Source organism: Pelophylax lessonae (genome assembly GCF_965119305.1).
Source record: "Pelophylax lessonae genome assembly, chromosome: 4".
NCBI classification, from domain to species: domain Eukaryota; kingdom Metazoa; phylum Chordata; class Amphibia; order Anura; family Ranidae; genus Pelophylax; species Pelophylax lessonae.
In genome coordinates this window covers 431037292-431059594 of record NC_138771.1, presented here as the reverse complement: position 1 = coordinate 431059594, position 22303 = coordinate 431037292, and the positions used below count along the sequence as shown (strand labels likewise).

General features: G+C 42.0%; 1 protein-coding gene across 1 annotated transcript in view; it reads right to left on the bottom strand.

The window, feature by feature from the left end:
* Positions 1-22303, bottom strand: part of RELL2 (RELT like 2) — a gene marked incomplete at its 3' end in the record, with an annotated part of 115474 nt that overhangs the window by 65979 nt on the left and 27192 nt on the right. The window contains exon 2 of the mRNA XM_082253612.1: positions 763-973. Coding sequence (XP_082109738.1) covers positions 763-967 — 205 coding nt within the window. The 5' untranslated portion in view covers positions 968-973. The remainder of the gene's footprint in view (positions 1-762; positions 974-22303) is intronic.

Sequence of the window (22303 nt, the reverse complement as noted above, 5' to 3'; positions counted from 1 at the left end):
TAGCTTCTTATCATAATATGGTATGGATTTAAAGTGTAGCTATAGCCCAGGCATTTCTTTTGTTTGTTATAGATAGAATAGGAAAGATGAAGAATGGGGGTCAGCAACAGGCCAATTGCGACCTCCCTGTTGATCATGGCCAAGTTAAAGGGATGGATGGTTTTGGAAGCATTTACTGGGTTCTGGTCTCCGTAAGGTTAAAAAAACCCACTAATCTACATTATGAAAACAGGCTTATAGGGTCAACTGAGCTTCCTTTCTAGGGGAATTGGAAGTAATGAATAATTTCCAAAACTTGTAAAAAATGCTATAATTCCCAGTATTATATAGAAAAATGCAGGGTATGTTCCAGCCTCACCCAAAGTATGCCTCAAACACGGTACTGATGTTTGAGCATCAGCATTTTGGATGTATTTTTTTGGCAGTTATGTTAGGCGTCTATGCACGTATTTGGGGTTGCATATTCGTGGATATTGGCGCAAAATACTAACCACAAACTCCAATTTTTTGCACTTTTTTCTACTGATCAAAGCACAGAGCTTGCTCACGTGCCTCTGTGTATAGGCATATTGTAAAAAATGGTCTTCCTTTTAGATCAGCAAAATAAAAAATGATGTACTGAGCATTTTCAAGCTGCAGTGTGCAAGAGGCCATACTCATGTTTATAAAAAATGATATGTTTTAACTAGTCTGACTCCTAAATTGCCCAGTAAACATTGTGACAGAATAATAATGGTGTAGCTGTCCGTATCTCATACTTACGGTCTTGTTCTCTACTCAAATCTTCCTTCATCTCAGGGTCCAGCTCCTCGGGTGATGTCCGACATCGATAGCCTTTCTTCTTCAGGATATGGCAAATCAGAAAACCGAGAAGTCCTGTGATGAAGAAGACTATAACTAGCAGGAAGAGCATATAAGGGTTTTGCTGTTGATTATGTTTCTCATCCTCTGTCTGGTGCTCTACCATGTTGATCTGTAAAATGAAAAGAAAAATGGCATTTATAGGGTCAGAGGTCAGGACAAAATAACTGGAGATTTAAGCTTTTTGCTGACATTTTTAAATAATATCACCACCTGAAATAACACCAATATTAAAGGACCGCTATCACAATAAATACTGTATTCTGAAAACTATATGTGAATGTTAATGTGATGATAGAATTCAGTGTATTAATCTATGTATTTCTTTTTTTTTTTTTTTACTCCACAAGCCTTTTTTTATTTTTTTCTAATTTACATGCAGAATGCAGACCAGGTTGCGTAGAAAAAAAAAATGACAAAATGAGATTTATGGAATATTTCAGCTTACCAGTCCTTGCTGGCTGTGGAGGCTGAATTTGTTTTCTTTTTCAGGCTTTTTTTACTTTACTTTTACCTTGTAAATTTGCCAGTAACACAAATTCTGTCCCAGGTTAGGTTCACAATAGCCCATGCTCTGAAAAGGGATCCGTGGTGGATTGCTTTTCAGATTATAGCTAACCAATTGCTGTCAGACATTCAGGAGGTGATCCTGCCACCCCTTGGATGTCTTTTTTTCAGGAGGGGTTGGAGGTTTGAAATGAGGCTAATGCATCGCAAAGAAGAATCAAGCTTTGACTCACAGGTTATGGCGCAGCCCCATCGACCTAAATGCTGTGTTAAATTTCCAACGGCAGCAGCTTGTGAACAGCTTTTCTGGCTGTATTTTACAGCTCAGGTGGGATGGCAGGAAGGGGCAGTAAAACCATGACTCCTGTTTTTACTGCCTCCAGCCACCCATGTGAAGCGGGCCTTAGGATGGCAAAGCTCACTCTCTGTACTGTATCTAGGGAGAAGGGGCGTTGTCACCCTAGCAAAGGAATGGGGGGGGGGGGGTCCAGGGACGACTAGCCATCCACCTCTACATTCCAAAACACTGTAGACAAAATGGAGACTTTAAAGGAAGTGGCGTCGTCATTGAGGTGAGCACATACACAAGTTTGTTTTGCACTTCTGGCTTCTCCAACTCAGTGCCCCCAGAGAAAGTTACTTGCCCTGGGGGCGGTGCTGCATACTAGCTCCCGAGCTGCTGCTCTATGTGTCCATAAGACACATAGAGCTACTAAACCCCCCCCCCCCCGCGCTCTCTCCTCATTGGCTTACTGGCTGTGATTGACAGCAGTCAGGGTCAATGGGCTCCTGCTGATGTCTCAGCCAATGAAGCTAGCATGAACATCGATGGATCAGAGGGAACTCAGGTAAGGATTGGAGGGGTTGGGGGGAGGCCGCTTCACTTTTTTTTTTTTTTTAAACTGTATTTCTTCTTAATTTCTTTAAGAAAGAGAAGAAAAAAAAATAGGCAAGCTGATTATACATAACATATGAGAAATAAGCACATTTGAATGATAACAACATGTTGTCAATAATGACAATGGTACATCATGTGATGACAAAAGGAATAACTTATAATGACTATAGCAGCAGGTCTAATTAGGATACATAACATCTTGTTAACTGAGGGTTAGATAGCTTTGCTTAGGGGTGTTGCTTAGGAGCAAGTTATCCTTGGTCGAGGCCAAGTGAGTTTAATGGGGGAAGACCCCGAAAGGTGGTGAACAGAAGGAAAGTCTGCTGAGCTTGCTATCTCTAGGTGAGGGCCACACTTCTGCGGTCAGTAATCCAATTTGTGTTTTTTTACCTTTATACTGTACATACAATGCATGAAGGTAAAAAACATTCAGCCTTTAGAGCCACTTTAAGTGTTAGGACTTTGCACTAGTAGTAATAATTGCTAGCAATCACTTAAAAAGTGTACCTCTAATTAAAAATTGTAAAGTTTTAGATGCAGGATGTGGAAGAATTATACGCTATATTAGGCTTTTATTGCTTCCCCCCTCTGTTGGTCATTGTGACCAATGTCAACAGCACACTCTTTTTTTTAAGAAATCCAAACTTTTACAGTTGTCTCCAGAACAGGAGGTGAGGAGAAATCTTCCAATGGGGGCAACAGTTCCAGTGACAACTGTCTAATAAAGGATTTCTTGTCACTTTGGAGAGATTTCCTCACTTTTCCAAGACAGGAAGTGAAATCTCACAAATTACACAGACAGGAAAAAAGAAGTTTTATCCCCTTCCTTTCAAGAACAGGATTTTTGACCTGAACAAATGTGACACTTATTCTTTAAAGAGAACAATTATATCTACATCTGACTTTCTAAACCTTAACCGACCATTTTAAAAATAGCCTGAAGAATCATCGCTGACCCATTTTATGAATGCAGCACAAAATGTTTTATGATTCTCAGCCATAAACTATTGTTCACATAAAACGAGAAAGACTTCAAAGGTTTCCCCTGCTCATTCGCATTATCCTTACTTCTCTGCTGCGGATGTCTAACCACCAAATTATGCACTTCCTCTGGAGAAGAATGAAGTGTTTCATAATCCATATTGTGTCTCCGCACAAAAAAAGAAAGTAAATGTATTCAGAGAATAATTATTTCATGACAGTGTAGCTGGAATATCCTTGGTCAATGAGGACATTGTATTCTTCAGGGTCATATGCAAAGGTTAACTCCAACCAAGTTCAAAATTGGCTCACCTACTATCTAAAATCAGGGTAACTACTGCTGTCACTACACTTTTTCATAATCTGTTTTCCCAAAGTTCTCTGTTCTGCAGACTACATTCAATTAAGTCACATATGCTATAGACCAGGGATATGCAAACTGTGGCCCTCCAGCTGTTGCAAAACTACAAGTCCCTTCATGCCGCCGGGTGTCATGGTAGTGGCTGTCAGTCTTGCTATGCCTCATGGGACTTCTAGTTCTGCAATAGCTGGAGGGCCACAGCTTGCATATCCCTGCTATAGACCATGCTAGTTCTACATTCAGTTCTTATTTTGTTGGTGGATGGGGCTCACTGTTATAATTGGTATTATACTGTTTTTTTCCCTCTTCTTGCTGGCTTGACACTTTGTTTCTGTTTTTCTACAATGTTTCTCACAAAACTTTAACTTCGTAATTTTTGTGCTACTTTCCTTGTAATTTTTATTTACAGTTCACGTTATTCTGTTCCAAATGCGGGTCCACACATGCTGGCCAAAATGGCTTCTCTGTCTCCAAATATTTCTGCCTTTCCCTACCCAATCCAGACAAAGGTCCCAGGAACAATGTGAAATTACTACTTTATCTATCCGGTTTTTCCTATAGTTTGCCAGCAGTCCACTAGAATGGCACCCTAGCAACTGACAATATATTGAAAATGTAGGGGGGAAGTGGGTCTTTTATCAGAAAATGTAATTGATAATTCCTTGCACATGCAAGAAAGCACAATGCTATACTTAGTACAAGAAGGCTTGCTGTGCCCATCCACTACCCACTGCCACCAATAACAGTGCTTCCTATAGCACAGCTTTAAAATGTAGCTAAGGACCAACCACAGTTTGAGAAGCACTGTCCATAATGTAGAACAGACAGATAACCGAACACTCAAGCTGAGAACACACAAACAACCTCTGGCGCTTAGACGTGGTTCTCAAAATGTTGCAGGCACCTATTTCTATACTGCCATCCCGGCTTTTAAGGTGCCCTCTCAAGACTTGGGTAGTATGGACAAACTATGTATAACAATAAAAAACCTTGCGCTTGTGGTAAAAAAGTTAAAATATAAAGTGCTAAATTCGTGCTAAACCAAATCAAGGGTTGAAAATATATAATGCTAATAATAGATAATGATAGTTAATATAATAATATAATAATAGTGTCTGTGCATTCGTGAGCTGCTTGCTGCAAATAAAGTGCTAACGCACTTTAAATCATGTAAGCCGGTGTTGCAGTGCTGCTTCAATTAATAGTGAATACAACTACATATAATGTGCAAATTCACATATGAATAAATAGTGATGCATCAAAATTCATAGAAATTCATAAAAATTCATAAAAAATTGGTGAAAAAAATATAAATACATAAAGTCCATAATCTAGCCCATCAAAAAATGCAAATAAAGTGCTTCTGTGCTTAATCCGTGCTTGGATGGGGGTTTTCTACTTACCACAATGTGCTTGTAAACAGGCATGTAATGGTGATCACACTCTTTGCATGGGACTCTATGTTGCCGATGGTAAGATCCTTGGTGGTGCTTGTTAATCCAGAGTTTCCTCATGTAAGAAAGAACCATCCATAGTGAAGACCGTTTTAACAAATTTTATTAAAGCAAACAAGAATCATACTCACAAACATAATCAAAAATTGAGCATATAGGACACGGCACAGTGGTTCACTGCTCCCGCAGCGTGCGCTTCACCGGCCGGATATGGCGTGGCAGTCCGCTCGGCCAATTGCTAGACGCGTTTCGCTGTCAATCACAGCGTCATCTGTAGGACCACATCGGCAACATAGAGTCCCATGCAAAGAGTGTGATCACCATTACATGCCTGTTTACAAGCACATTGTGGTAAGTAGAAAACCACCCGGGGGGAAACCCCCATCCAAGCACGGATTAAGCACAGAAGCACTTTATTTGCATTTTTTGATGGACTAGATTATGGACTTTATGTATATATATTTTTTTCACCAATTTTTTATGAATTTTTATGAATTTCTATGAATTTTGAGGCATCACTATTTATTCATATGTGAATTTGCACATTATATGTAGTTTTATTCACTATTAATTGAAGCAGCGCTGCAACACCGACTTACAGTATGGACAAACTCCCACCATAGAACAAACAAAGGGCACAACAGCCTAGAGCATTAGAGACCTCTTGAGGAAGAGGGCAAGTCCCTCAAAACGTGTTAGACTTTTGGACCCAGGTATTGTCTGCATGATGAGATGTTTTGAGAGGTTTGAGGCTGGAAGTTTTTTCTGAGCTTATACTTAAGTTAGTTTGTGAGTATATCACTTATTATTTTCTTACACTAATAAAGGATTTTTGAGGATAATGCACTAAGCTGTTTTGTTTGCAAATGTGTCTGCAAATTATGTTTGCAAATAATTATGCAAATTATTATGCAAATTATTATTATGCAAATTATTATATAATAATTATGTTTGCAAATTATGTTTGCAAATAATGCACTAAACCCTTTGTTTGTTCTATGGTTAATCAAGCTAGCTGAGAAAAATTGTGTTAACTCTGGACCTTTTTTGTATGGGAAAGACACAATCAATTGTGATAAAATCTCAATACTTAGGTACACAAGGAGCAAATGAATGGCGAAACCCACTGGTTGTCCTATATCAGATGTTGGCCTTGTGCTGTGATGCACTGTGAGTACTGTAAATGCAACTTTGTCCTTGTTGCATTTGTTAAGTTGAATAGAAAGATGGTAAGAAATCAAGACTTTGGGGGATGGGGGGAATGCTATTTTACTAATCTAGGATAAAGTCAGTGGGTTGATCCTGGAGAGTTTTGTTATGTATGTTCCACAGTAATAAGAACCTTTGCAAACAGATTACCCCTGGCACACTGCTTATATGGAAGGTATATCGATTGAAAAAGAACATTTACATTTAAAACATAACATGGTAGGGAACATTTTAGATTCCACAGCTTGAATCTATGAAAATAGAAGTCTAAACTAAACTACTCGTTCTGCCACCCTGGAGAATCCGATTAGGTCAAGCGGATCAAAAGTTATAATGAAGGTGATATATACCAATTATATTGCTATGTCTGGGATTGTTGAAGCTCATTAAACATCATTGGAATGCATAGATATTTCTCCCCAGCCTTCCAAAGCCACCCAAACCCAGGAGTTCCTCATGCAATTATCCCTTTGCCATAAAACTTTCACTCATCGCTGTGAGCTTTGGCCTCTCTGGCAGACTGAAAGTAGAACGACCCCCACCCCCACCTCACACAAAATGAATACCTCAAAAAGTTGATTGCTTATCTTTTACATACAGTTGTGCTCATAAGTTTGCATACCCTGGCAGAATTTATGATTTCTTGACCATTTTTCAGAGAATATGAATAACATAAAAACTTTTTTTTCACTCATGGTTAGTGTTTGGCTGAAGCCATTTATAATCAATCAACTGTGTTTACTCTTTTTAAATTATAATGACAACAGCAACTACCCAAATTACCCTGATAAAAAGTTTACATACCCTGGTGATATACATGCACACAAGTTGACACAAAGGGGTTTGAATGGCTATCAAAGATAACATCCTCACCTGTGATCTGTTTGCTTGTAATTAGTGTGTGTGTATAAAAGGAAAATTAGTTTCTGGACTCCTGACAGACCCTTGTATCTTTCATCCAGTGCTGCACTGACGTTTCTGGATTCTGAGTCATGGGCAAAGCAAAAGAATTGTCAAAGGATATGCGGGAAAAGGTAGTTGAACTGTATAAAACAGGAAAGGTATATAAAAAGATATCCAAGGAATTTAGAATGCCAATCAGCAGTGTTAAAACTCTAATCAAGAAGTGGAAAATGAGGGGTTATGTTGAAACCAAACCACGGTCAGGTGGACCAACTAAAATTTCAGCCACAGCTGCCAGGAAAATTGTTTGGGATGCAAAGAAAAACTCACAAATAACTTCAGGTGAAATACAGGACTCTCTGAAAACATGTGGTGTGGCTGTTTCAAGATGCACAATAAGGAGGCACTTGAAGAAAGATGGGTTGCTTGGTCGAGTGGCCAGAAGAAAGCCATTACTACGCATATGACACAAAGTTTCCGCTCACAATATGCCAAACAGCACAGAGAGAAGCCTCAAACCTTCTGGCACAAAGTCATATGGAGTAATGAGACCAAAATTTAGCTTTTTGGCCACAACCATAAACGCTACATTTGGAGAGGAGTCAACAAGGCCTATGTACACCATTCCTATTGTGAAACACGGAGGTGGATTACTGATGTTTTGGGGTTGAGTGAGCTACAAAGGCACAGGAAATTTGGTCAGAATTGATGGCAAGATGAATGCAGTATGTTATCAAAAAATACTGGAGGAAAATTTACATTCATCAGCCCGGAAGCTGCGCATGGGACGTACTTAAACATTCCAACATGACAATGATCCTAAACACAAGGCCAAGTCAACCTGTCACTGGCTACAGCAGATTAAAGTGAAGGTTCTGAAGTGGCCATCTCAGTCTCCTGACCTCAAAATTATTGAGCCACTCTCGGGAGATCTCAAACATGCAGTTCATGCAAGACAGCCCAAGAATTTACAGGAACTGGAGGTTTTTTGCCAGGAAGAATGGGCAGCTTTACCATCTGAGAAGATAAAGAGCCTCATCCACAAATACCACTAAAGACTTCAAGCTGTCATTGATGTTAAAGGGGGCAATACACGGCATTAAGAACTGGGGTATGTAAACTTTTGATCAGGGTCATTTGGGTAGTTTCTGTTGTCATGATTTAAAAAGAGTAAACACAGTTGGTTGATAATAAATGGCTTCAGCCAAACACTAACCATGAGTGAAAGAAAAGTTTTTGTGTTATCATTCATATTCTCTGAAAAATGGCCAAGAAATCATAAATTCTGCCAGGATATGTAAACTTATGAGCACGACTGTATATTCTATAAAATCCAATATTTATACTTGGTTATAGTTGGGTCCTAACCTGCAAGAATCATCCACTGGGCTGCCCTTCTTTCTTTATTCATTTATTTATTTTATTCAACATATGGAAAGACAAAGCTAGAAATCAACAGGGAACCAAAGTTTATATATAGCTGAAGTACGTATGTGAAATGTATTTGTTCTTCTACTTTTTTTTTGTAAATGAACATTCTGTGTTTTATCTGAAAAACTGAGCTCAGTTGTATGTCTAAACCATCTGTTTAATGTATAATACAGAGTCATTTTTCACGTAGACACAGAATTAGCTGCCTAAGCCGCAGCAGAGTATATTTACGGTTCACAACTGTAATTTTCTGCAGATAATTGCACAGTTGTAAAAATAACACATTCCTTAAGCATTTCGCTTCCAATAATGCATATGGCCATTTTAAACATATTTTTATTTAAATTAGTTATGAAAGCAGGTGTTGACCGAAGTCTATTAATTTGGCCACCCAGCCACAACGGCACCATTTACCATCAGCGTGGTGAAATTTGACTGCAACAACAGCATGGACCGATAATGCAATCCATGTTTATGCCAATGCTCCCACTGTGTAGCCAAGAGTATACTTTGGGATGGTGAGGCACTAAGGACACTGCAGTGTAGTGAGGTACATTCTGCATGTTTGTGCTGCAAAAGGCAGTGGTGTATCTTAGGGCAGATGGCCTTAGTTTAACACTGTGGGTATTTATAGAGATTGATCTGGCAAACAGTCTGGCACAATTTGAGGTTTCTAACTGCCGACAGAAAGTTATGACCAACCTTACCCCTGCAAATGAATCTTCTAGGTAGGCACAATACAAATACTATCTTTCAATGGGCATTATCATCTTGTAACACTGAGAGTTGTAATAGACTGTGGGGAGGTTTACTAAAACTGGTGCACTCAAAATCTGGTACAGCTTGTGTATGGTAGCCAATCAGTGTCTAACTTCAGCTTGTTTAAGCTTTGACAATAAGAACTAGAAGCTGATTGTTTTCTATGCAGAACTGCAACAGATTTTGCACTCTCTAGTAAATAACCTAATACAATAAAGTAAAAGGTGTTACTAATATCCTCAGCATCCATGTGGGACTATAAGTAAAGTCCACTAGCTCACTGAAACGCAGTGTGGATCAAGTACCAAGAAAAACTGTATACAAAAACCAGAGAAAGAACCTGAAAGAAGAAGTACAGTACTTAAAAAGGAGCTCCAGTCTCTCTGAAAATTGTACTGTAGCTGCTGACTTTTAATATAAGGACACTTACCTGTCCAAGGATCCAGCGATGTTGGTACCTGAACCGATTCTTCACTTGACTTTGGGTGCAGGTGCCAGGCATCTTAGTGGTCCTGCAGCTTTTTGGGACCTTTGCGTGTCCCAGAAGGCTGCCGGGGGGGGGGGGGGGGGTATCGTCATCAAAACCTGGTACTCGCTTCCCCACAAAAAGTGACAAATGAGGCAGTGGAGGGTGCAAATCAGTGGAGCTTCCCCTTTTAGGTGGAGCTTCGCTTAAATGAGATCCAAGTATTTTGACCTAAAATTTTTACAATTAATATGCAATAAAATAGTTAATTAGAAAAAACAAAACAGCATAAGCCATAATTGCAAAAAAAACTCCACCCAACACCAACAGTGGCAATTGCAACCAAAAGAGTCCGGACGAGGATCTACTACTTGACAACATAACTACCTAAGTAGGCATCCCTTAAAACTACCAAATACCTGAACAGGGAATTAATATTATGCACCAAAATATATGAATGGGATGTGAACTTTGAAGGAATCAACTAAGGCTGATCATATGATGAATGAATAATGCATAGCAAAGCCCTGCAGTAGAAGGCAAAGCATAGCAGATAGCAGTGTAGAAGCTTCAGCAGGCTATTATAACATGTATGCAGACTGATGTCAGTTTTAAATCACTGACAACATTGTCATTGCCACTGTTGGGTGGAGGTTTTTTATGCAATTATGGCTTATGCTGTTTTGCTTTTTGTAATTACCTATATTGATTCAATGAAGTGTAACATTTTTATTAAGTCAAGCTACTTGGATCTCCTTAAGTACCTCTTCTTTTAAGTTCTTTCCCTGGTTTTTGTATTCAGTAAATATCCCCCTGTGTTTCTTGAGTGAGTTTCATGAAGACTACAGAACAAAAATTGATATTAATTTTAATTTAATTTTTTTATTAATCTTGCCAAAGACTAAACTGCTTGTTCTCTATTGGTTGATGCTCTGCATTTATTTATAGATATATATTTGTTTCATGTTACTTACTGACATTTGGAGGAATTCTATGAACTTTCTTGGGATTTTAGATGTTTTTTCGAGTTAGAGTAACGTTTTATTATTTAGATAGGGTTTTTAATGGACTGTATTTTTTTGTATCCCATATAATTTGTATTGCATTTAATATACCTGAGTGGTGAGGCACAGTAGTTTGCATGAGTGTTGTGGTAAAGCAGATTGGGTGGTTGATTTGTGCCATCAGCATGCATGATGGTACAGACTTACAGTATTTGATAATATATTTTATTATATGGGACAAACTAAATTAATGGCATTATACACCTTCTTACCTGCACCTTGTGTTTTTTACATAAGATGTGCATTGTTCAAGTAGTTTCATGGTTTCATTAGCTGCCCTTTACACACAGCCGATAATAGAGTATATCTTCAAATTCCTTTGTCAGCAATTTCTGTTTGTATTCAAACATGAGGCATACCACATGGTACTGCACATGATACTGCATAACCTCTGTTTACATAGTTACATAGTTAGTGGGGCTGAAAAAACAAGATTTTTGTAAGGCCTCATGTACACTGCTACTTGTAAACGGACATTTAGGAGCAGTTGGGCATTTTTTTCAAAAGCCCCTGAGCCCTCCTCTATGTTATCTTATCTGTCCATGTACACTGAGTCATTTAGAGGCAGTTGAGTTCAGTGTCGTTTTTTGGAAAGCAATTATTTGCTTTCAGGATGTTCAGAACGTGTGTTTACCGGCGTTTCAAATGCAAAACGCGACCGAACGTGACCGAATGCGATCACCCGCATTTAGCCCTTGCGTTTTTCCTGTTTAAAGGGGAATGATTTATTGACCTCTAAAAACGGATCTGAGTGCAAACGCCCACTAAATGCCACTAAACGCAGCTGCAAACGCGACACAACGGACGTTTTAAACGTCCTTTACATAGCTGTTAAATTTCAGCGTTCAAAGGACTTTTTAAAACGTCCCGTGTACATGTAGCCTAAGACCTTACCATAAAATATGTTTCTCTACTGTCCATCGACAGATGAAGCCTCCTCTCCATGAGCTGAGAGGGTTATGCTGCCACCTGCAGGAGTAGTCAAGGCAGTACGTTAGTACAAAACGTTTAACATATACACGCCCATGAAGCTATTCCTCCAGGCATAACCCCCACAGCCACAGCCCTGCACATCAGTTTAGTTGCAAGCAGGGAAGGCCAAAGAACCATCCTCATACACAGGGGCGGGCGCTGCGTCTGTCGATGGACATCATAGAAAAAGATTTTATGGTAAGATCTTACAAAAATCGTATTTTCTCTATCGTCCATTGACAGATGCAGCCTCATCTGAGTGGGACTCCCAAAGCAGTATAGGTATGAGAGGTGGGAAAAATGCAACCAGACAGTAACATCAACTCCAAGAGGCTAAACCTAGCCAAACGGGCAACATGGAGCTCAACCAAAAACAGGAGCTCACCCAGGTAAAAGACCCCTAAGAGAATAACAAAAAAACATTATCATATTATACAGCAGCCTGCAAAACCTTGCGGCCAAAAGAGGCATCCGAAGATGCCAACAAATTCAGCTTGTAAAATTTGGTAAAGGTGTTCACAGACGACCAAGTCGCTGCCTTACAAACTTGACAACAGAGGCCTGATGGCGAAAAGCCCAAGAAGTACTCAGCGCTCTAGTAGAATGCGCCCTCACAGGGAAAGGAGGAACCTGACCCTTGATTGAATAAGCCTGAACAACCGTCTGCCTGATCCATCCTGAAATGGTCACACCGGCCGCAGCCAAACCTTTGCGAGGACCGTCCAGAAGGACAAAGAGAAAGTCCAACTTCTTGAAGGACTCCGTAACCGCCAGATAAACCCTTATCGCCCGAACCACATCCAGAGAGTGCAAGGCAACTTCTTTGTGATGTTTAGGCTTAGAACACAAAGAAGGCAACAGAATGTCTTAATTCAGATGAAAATCCGATACCAGCTTAGGAAGAAAGGACGGATTAGGTCGGAGGACCACTTTAACCCTGTGGACCACCAAATAAGGCATACGACAGGACAACGCCGCCAACTCAGAGACTCTGCAGGCAAAAGTGATAGCCACTAGGAAGGCAACCTTTTGCGACAAAGAAAGTAGAGAAATCTCCCTATTATTCTCAAAAGGAGTTTTTTGAAGAACAGACAAAACCAGATTAAGATCCCACGGCGGTAACGGGGATCTCTGCGGAGGAGCCAGATGAAGCACCCCCTGAATGAAAGTGAAAACCAAACTATGAGTAGCTACAGGACGTTGGAAGTAAATAGCCAAGGCCAACACCTGGCCCTTGAGAGTGCCCAACGCCAAGCGCTGCTCAATCCCTATTTGTAAAAAGGCCAAAACCCTAGCTATAGAGAACAAGCGAGGGTGCAGCTGCAGCGATTCACACCATGCAATGTACGGTTTCCACGTACGATGATAGATCTTCTTAGATGTCAGCAAGGATGTCGATTGGCAAGAAAGACTCTTCCGTCATCCAAGTTCCCTGGGCACAGAGCTTCCCCAGCACACCACCCCAGCCTGACAGGCTGGCGTCCGTGGTGACCACCGTCCAAAACACCGGCAGGAAGGACTTGCCTTGGCACAGGACAGGTGACTGAAGCCACCAAGAGAGAGCCGACTTTGTGAGATGGCTCAAATTAATCTTCAGGTCCAAGGACCAAGGATCTCTGTTCCATTTTGCCAGAATCTCTTTCTCGTGTGAGACTGAGCAAACGGGACCGCTTTGAAGGTCGAAACCATCAGACCCAGGGCGCTCGTGCAAGCCCGCAATGAGGACTGATCAGTCTCCAGCAGCAATTGGACTGCCCTTTGCAACTTTTGAAGCATGTCCAAGGGAAGGAAGACCCTCGCCAGGGCAGAGTCAAGGATTAACCCCACATAAGTAACCCGCACAGACGGTGTCAGGGCAGAGTTTCCCCCGAATTCCTGAAGGGTCTGAATTGTGATGGGAACGTTGTCCAGCAGATCCGAATGAGAGACTGCTCGCAACAGGAAATCGTCCAGATATCCCACAATGGAGATACCCGTCGACGTAACAAGGCCAGCACAGGGGCTAAGACCTTGGTAAAAACTCTGGGAGCTGAGACGAGTCCAAAGGGTAAAGCCACAAACTGAAAGTGCTCCTCTGCCACCGCAAAGCGGAGGAATCGCTGGTGTCCCTCGAATATGGGGACGTGGAGACAGGCATCTTTGAGATCGATGGACGCCATAAAATACCTGTTTCAAAGATGCCACCACTGACCGAATGGACTCCATTCTAAACTTCTGCACCCGCACAAAGCAGTTCATAGCCTTTAGGTCCAGGATTGGACGCACTTTGCCCTCCTTTTTGGGCACCGTGAACAGGTTTGAATAGAAACCTTGAGAGTGTTCCTGCAGAGGACCCGTCACAATCCCCCCTTGAGCTAGGAGATCTCGCACAGCTTCCTGCAGATTCTTCAAACGCTCTGGAGACAGATGCAGATTTGACTGAAAGAACCTGTCCCCTGGCCGAGACCAGAAATCGATGTTCTACCCAAAGCAAATCAGTTTGCGAACCCAATGTTCCTGAATGAAGGAAGTCCAGGGTTCCGGAAAGAAGCACCCCCCCACCCCTGAGATGGGTGAAGGTGCCCCTTCATGCTGAAGAGGACTTGTCTGCAGCACCAGACTGACCGGCCTTGGGCTTGCCCCAAGGCATCTTAGTTCCTCCAGAAGTTCTGAGTGACTTACCTTTTTCTTGCGCCCTGGAGGTACGAAAAAAAAGTTTATGAGCAGAAAAGGAGGGACCCTGCATAGTACGGGGTGTCTTACACTTGAAGGTTTGAGGAAGAAGAGTACTCTTCCCACCATTCAGGTCCTTTATTAACTCATTCAATGAGTCGGCAAATAACCGTTCTCCCAGAAAGGGGAGATCAGCCAGGGCTTTCTTTCGACCAGCTCTTCAACCAAACCATGCGTCTTAAAGCAATGCCCACGGCCGAAACCCTGGCCACCAGGGGAGCCGCATCCATAGACGCATCACACAGGAACACCAGAGCCTGAATCACCTGGTCCAACAGTTCCAGCTGTTCCAGAGGAACAGTCTCGGGGTTCACAGACACCCACAAACCCCTAATCCATTCCGTCACCGTCTGTGAGACTAACACAGACACAAAAACTGGTTTCAAAATGGAACCAGCCAGCACGTGAAGATGGCAGGAAAGAGATTCCATCCGCCTGTCCACTGGATCCGTAAAAACTGGGGAATCTTCCCCAGGCACAAGGGTAGATTTGTTTAATCTGGAAACCGGATGGTCCACCTTAGGCGGCACCGTCCAACTGTTGGAGACCTTTTCAGCAAAAGGGTACCGGCGTTTAAAGCGTTTTGGCATCACTAAGACGTGCTTAATAAGCCACCATTGGTCATTCACAATATCGTGAAAAGTCGGGACAAGGGAAAACCCTGTCAGCTTTTGGAGACTTCTGAGAGCCAAAAGCCACTTGCGTCCCTGCCGGCGTGGGCTCATCAGCCAATTTTAAAGTATCCCCTACTGAAATAATCAGGGCTTCCAGTAATGCGCGTTCCCGCACTGCAGCTGAAGGCGACAGCTCCTCTTCACCATCTGACTGCGAGGACAGCAACCCCTCAGGTAGGGGGGCTTCCGGGGTGATCCCATCAGCCTCTGAATCAGAGAACACCTCCACAGACGGAAAAGGCAGCAGCCGTTTTCGGCTATCAACTTTTTTCATGACTAAATCAACTTTAGTCGCCAGGCTTTACAGGGCTGCTGAAATCGCGGCCAGCGACTGCGATCCAGACTGTCCGGGAGTCACACAGAGTGGGTCTGAGGGTGATTGCACAGTTTGAGACTCCATATTGCAATTTGCAAAAAATTGAGTACTGTTGCTTTAAGAGCGCTGATCGCGGTATCCACCACCGATCGCAGCGGTCTACAAGGAACCCCTTTAAAATAAACTGACAGCAGAAAGTGCAGGAATATGCCCGCAGGGACCCCAAGTACTGTACCACCTCAGACACACCATCCTCCTGATTCTTCAAGCAGCATGGAGAGAAAGACAGGAAGTGACCTCGGCCAGTAGCAGGAAACAAGTGAACAGGGAGTGATGTCGCCTGATGAAGGTCACACTGTTCAGCATAGCACAAGGGCTACACAAAGATGGATGCCCATACATATCAATAGGGAGAGAGAGAGAGAGAATACTACTTATACCCCTGTATGTTGTGGTCATTAAGGTGCCCATCTAATAGTTTTTTGAAACTATCGATGCTCCTCGCGGATACCACTGCTTGTGGAAGAGAATTCCACATCCTTACCGCTCTGATGGTATAGAACCCTTTACGCAGTTTAAGGGTAAATCGCTTCTCTTCTAATTTCAGCGAATGGTCCTTGTAGATTACCTTTCACTGATTGAGAACTAACATTTCCAAAGAAGAAACTACATATCCCCAAATCCCTGGTTCTCTCGGTCTAGTGTTCTGCAGGTGAAAGCTGCATAGTAATTAGATCTGACAGACACAAGCAGGCAAAGCAATGAAAAAGGAAGGGAAGAGATGTGTTTTCATCACAATAGCACTCCTGCATTTTTAATGCAGCACAGAAATAATGGCAAGGCATGGACTGTGACCTATAACAAGAAGTTGTCTGTGCCTTTAGTGAATAAGGACAAGCTAGATGAATGAATACATTGACACGGGGGAATCGATTAGCCACAACACTACAAACTTCAGCCACGACATGTGAGCCCATTATTACATAGTAAGGCAAACAAACAAAGATATGTGAGTGAGCTGCTCAGGCTGTATAGGAATGAAGTCCTGAGTGCTGACTGGGAAGGGAGCTTGTCTATGCTCCAGGCAATGGTAGCGAGTGATAGGTGTCCCAGGAGCCGCACATTAAATCAAAGCCTGCTGTGTGATAGTGAATGGCAGTCTCCATAGAGACATAACAATAAACAACACAGGGAATACAACTACACTAATACTTAGTTAAAACAACAAAAACATTTAGAAGTGTACAATGCCTTTAAATCCTTAAGATTTAAATGGCAGTAAAATATTACAAGTGTATATATATTCAATCTAGTAGAAAACAACTGCTAGATATGTAAGGTGCAGTTGTGGTAAAAAAGGAGAAAACCACTCTAGAGCATTATCTCATCAAAATATAGATGCGGATCAATAATACCAATGCAAGGCAAAAAACAAACAAATGAAAGAACCATGTGGAAGGGTATAAATAAGATCCACGTAATGTAACTACTCTAGTAAAAAACTTTATTGATTGAAAAATTCCCTGAATATGGAACACATAAATGAAATGATTAGAAAGTCACCTCCACCAAACACAGCATAAATAACAACATATTAATGTGACAATGGTTAAAAACTGTCCAAACGCAAGACCAATCTAGAGTGCACTAACATGTTTGATGTACTCCCGAGTGGTTGTGCAGGGTATCAACTACACCACAAGGGAGTTACAAGTGTTGATCCTTGAGAAATCTCAGACAAAACCACAAGGGTGTAAATCAAGTAGTGCATACTACCATAAGGTAGTTATTAAACTGACATCCTCATGCTCAAAAATACAGTATGTGATATAGAGCATTCCTCATAAGAAATTTAGTCGAGGTTCGGTTCAGTAGAGACCATACAAACGTAGATACTATTGAGCAATATGGGATCCAGAAGGAAAGGTAGCATCAATGCTGCACAGACAAATAGTCCTCATGAAGTAATTAGATATAAGGCAGGTACCCACAAAAGGTATGACACTTGATGTGAATAATGAAGTGGCTAGCAGCATCAGTAGTGGAAAAGCAATTGAAGTAAGCTACAGATCTCTAAGGACAGGAGTATGGTAAAGCAGAGAGGCAAAGCAAACTCCCCAGATTCAGTCCTCCAGATATGGGGCACGGAAAGGCACTAGTAGTATTCACTGCTGGCGATTGCATTATACATCCGCTTCGCTCATAGTTGCACTTCAAAGTCCAGCTGGCCAAGGCTGCACCTCCAACTCTCCAACTCTTGTACTTCAAAGTCCGGCTGGCAAGAGCTAAACCTCCAACTCTGGTGAGGTAGAATCGATTGATTCAATATGGCAGCAGATGATGCAACCAGGCAGCAAAATCAGCTCTATGAGCAATAGTAGGTGTACGCTGGAATATAGATACACAGGTAAAGTTGCCTGAATCCAAGCAGATGGATATCAAATAATAATAGATCCCAAAGGCTCTGGTGTCTCCAAGGGGAAGGAGGGGTAAGGGAAGGTCACAAGTCCAGGATCCCCATCAAGGTATACAGTCAACAGCGTGTTTCGCTTGCTGAGTGTAAGCAAGCTGCCTCAGGAACAGTAGAGGGCGCTGGAGAGATACAATTTATAGGCACCACATATCAATGCTCAGGTGAAAATATGCATCTTAATTGGGTCCCTACAGTCCCGTTGAGCGCATACAGAGTTTTGGAATTAGGCTCATAGATAGGTAAGAAAATTAAATATTCACCAAACAGATTTATCAAGAGGATAATAATAAAATGAATAGAATGCAACTGATCACTATAATGGTTCAAGTAGCATTAACCTCATTCAGTTGTCCAAAAAAAATACAAAAATGAGTTCAGTGTTCAGGCCCATTGGAAAAAGACAACTCAGTTTGTAAATTCACCTTCTTTTTTATGTTGTTGTATGACACGATCAAAGACGCCCCTGCGTTGGGATAGTTTCGAGGAAAAAACCCTGTTCACCTTAAAACTTTCAGTAGTCCTTCCATGCTTGGTTTTAAAATGAAGAGCAAGTGGATTTTCCTTTTCTCCTTCCTTTTTCTTAGCTTTACTGTTAGTAGCTCTTAGGTGTTCACCAATGCGGACCCTCAGCTGTCTTTCAGTCTTACCAACATATATTTTATGGCATGGCATTCTATCCTATATAGAACCCTTTCAGTTGAACAATTGATAAAACTTTGGATATTAAAAATTTCAGTGTGGTCAGCACTGGTGAATCTTAGATTTTTTTTCAACAAAGGGACATACGGAGCAGTGTCCACATGGGAACATTCCCACATCTTTAGAGAGCCAACTATCCAGGGCCTTACGAGAAAATTCGGAATGCACAAGCATACAGTATCTCTATGATTATTTGATCTACGAGCCACCATATGTGGTCGTATTCTAACAATTCCTGATAGAAGTGGGTTAAGGGTTAGGATATGCCAATGCCTATTTAGAATCATCTTACTGCACCCCATTGGGAGCCAAATTTAGTAATAAATCTTGTGGGATCTCTCATGACATTATTTTTCTTTAACACACAATGCGAGTAGCCCCTATCCCCAAATCTCTTGTACATGGTTCTTGATTCCTCTTTAAATTGCTTGAATTTTGTACAGTTCTTTCTAATTCTTAGGAATCAACCAGCCGCCGTTTCCTTTCTAAAAGTCCTAGTATCGAGATGGCCATTCTTGACAGAAACAAAAAGATCAAGGAAAGAAATTGCATTACTGTCAAAATTATAAGTCAAATTAATGTTTCCATCATTTAGGCCAAGCTCCCTGATGAAGTCATGTAATTGTTTGGTGGAACCAGTCTACACCATGAACACATCATCAATATACCAAATCCAGGAGGCTACATAGGACTGAAAGGTTGGTAAGCAGTATACCAAGTCCTCTTCCCATTTGCCAAGATGTAAATAGGCATATGCAGGGGCCCATGGTGCTCCCATTGACGTACCTTTAATTTGTTGGTAATGGGTGCCTGAGAATGGAAAACAATTATTCTGTAATAGAAATTCAAGGAATTCCACAAAAAATTCATTTTGTGTCCCCATAGATAGAAAGTGACGTTCAAGAAAATATCTGACAGCAGTAATACCCCTTTGTGGGAAATGGACGTGTAAAGTGACTCCATGTCCACCCCACCAGGAGGGCCCCCTTGAGAATTACAAGTGTTCTGAGCAGTCCAGCCTGTTTACATGTGTGCTAAATGCAGAAGAGCATTCATGCCCCTGTAAATGAGTGGGGTGTTTTACTCATCAAGAGAACACTCTTCTGGTAGCAGGACCAGCTAGGTGTGTCCAAAATATTGTACACAAAGTGTGGACCGCTGCAACACAAAGTCACATCTGCCAACTGTGTATACTATATTAGAGCAGTTATTTGTGGGGTTATGCTTATGGTCACAAACACATGCCAAGGACCCCATGTCAACTTATCAGATCAGGCCCCAAAAGTTCTCTTCCTTATACATCATGCTAATAGAAGCATGAAACACTGAAAAAGTCACTTTTGCTAGGAACGGGTGATGTTTGTTCCTGGAGTAATCAAAGGCATCTCTGCCATTTCTGGTATTGTTGATAGAGGGGGCAGCTTTTCACAGCTCTCTCTCAAACCCCTCCAAACAATGGGAAAGCCAGAACATGTTGCTCTGCAGAGAGGGATCCTGTCTGCTGGCAGTTTTGCAAGTAAGGACTTCTATGTGGATTTGGGCACAAAGCCACGCAGGTTACATTTTAGTGTTTAATGTTTTTTTTCTAATGCCATGGCTAAGCTGATAATGTTTTTCTAACTTCTTGCCATCCGCGCTACAGCCTATATACGGCTGCAGCGCGGACTTGAATTTTCGGGAGGCCGTTTTTAAATGGCCTCTCAGACACAGTCTCCATCGGGGAAAATCGGTGTCATCCGTGTCCCTTGGACACAGCCGATCACAGATCGTGGTGAATGGCCAATCACAGCGGCCATTCACCACGTGATCGGACCGTCCAATGAGAGATGATCTCATATGTAAACATATGAGATCATCTCTCATCGCCAGCGCTCCTTCCTCACACGGAGCCTGCAGTGTGAGGAAGGAGGGAGAGCTGCACAGCGCTGGGGACACAGAAAAAAGTAATCAGGGCACCGATCACCAGTGCCCTGATTACTAGAGGTAAAAAAAAACACACACAGTGCCCGCCATCAGTGCCCCCCATCAATGCCCACAATCAGTGCCCATAGTGCTGTCAGTCAGTGCCCATCAGTGCCTGCTCATCTAGGCACTGATGAGCACTGACTGGCAGCTCTATGGGCACTGAGTGTGGGCACTGATGATGCTGCCCATCAGTGCCGCCCATCAGTGCCGCCCGTCAGTGTCCATCAGTGCCATCCGCCAGTGCCCATCAGTGCCGCCTATCAGTGCCCATCAGTGCCGCCCGTCAGTGCTGCCTCTCAGTGCCCAGCAGTGCCACCTCTCAGTGCCACCTCTCAGTGCCCAGCAGTGCCACCTCTCAGTGCCCAGCAGTGCTGCCTATCAGTGCCGCCTATCAGTGCTCATCAGTGCCGCCTATCAGTGCCGCCTATCAGTGCTCATCATTGCGGCATATTAGTACCTCCTCATCAGTGCCCATAAGTGCCACCTCATCAGTGCCCATAAGTGCCACCTCATCAGTGCCCATCAGTGCAGCCTATAAGTGCCCATCAGTGCCGCCTCATCAGCGCACATCAGTGAAGGAGAAAAATTTATTTTCAAAATTTACTCGCAGAAAATAAGAAAAACTTTTTTTTTTTCAAAATTTTCTGACTTTTTTCTTTTTTTTTGTAAAAAATAAAAAACCCAGAGGTGATTACATACCACCAAAAGAAAGCTCTATTTGTGTAAAAAAAATGATAAAAATTTCATATGGGTACAGTGTAGCATGACCGCGCAATTGTCAGTCAAAGTGTGAGAGCGCTGAAAGCTAAAAATTGGTCTGGATGGGAAGGGGGTTTAAGTGCACAGTAGGCAAGTAGCTAAACCTTGAAGCACAAAAAAGGTGGTAACGGCCAGTTTGAAAGTTACCTGCTCTGGGGTCACTTGACTGTGTTCCTGTGCAATTCAGTTCAGTGTGATTTTCAGCCCAGTAGTGCATACACTACTTTTAAAAACGCATTGTAACCAGATCACATGGTACTGTGATACCATGTGATCTGGTGCAGGCAAACAGTGCATTTGTTGTCCTTAGGAATACACTGAAACCTACAGCATATTGCACACCTTGTGCGCCTTGAACATAGTTTAAGAAATGGGTTCCTGCACTGTGTTCTGATGTGAACAGCTCTAAGAGATTGGGAAAGCAAGCCTGTGCAAGCATGCATATGTATATTGTATTGGTGTATATGCCTAGGTATTCCAGGACAAACCTTCAGAGAGACAACAGAATATCAGCTCATTTGGCCTATTGCTTCAAAAAGCTCTGCTGTATGTGTCTGCTACTTTTGTAAGAACCCAACCACATCGCTGCTAATGTTTATTCTAAAAAGTTTCTGCAGGATCACGTAATCTAATGTAATTGGATAACTGCAGCCTTTAAAAGCAGATGAACTGGGTGCTAAACTAGACATATATTAAATTATCTAGGAGCATGCATAATAACCTCTAAATGGTATGGATCAGGATGCACTAAGGCTTGGCTACTCAGTATTTGAAATACTGATATCTAATTTAAAGATGGGGCTTATTGGATTCAGAGTCTTACCTGCACAAACCCTTTG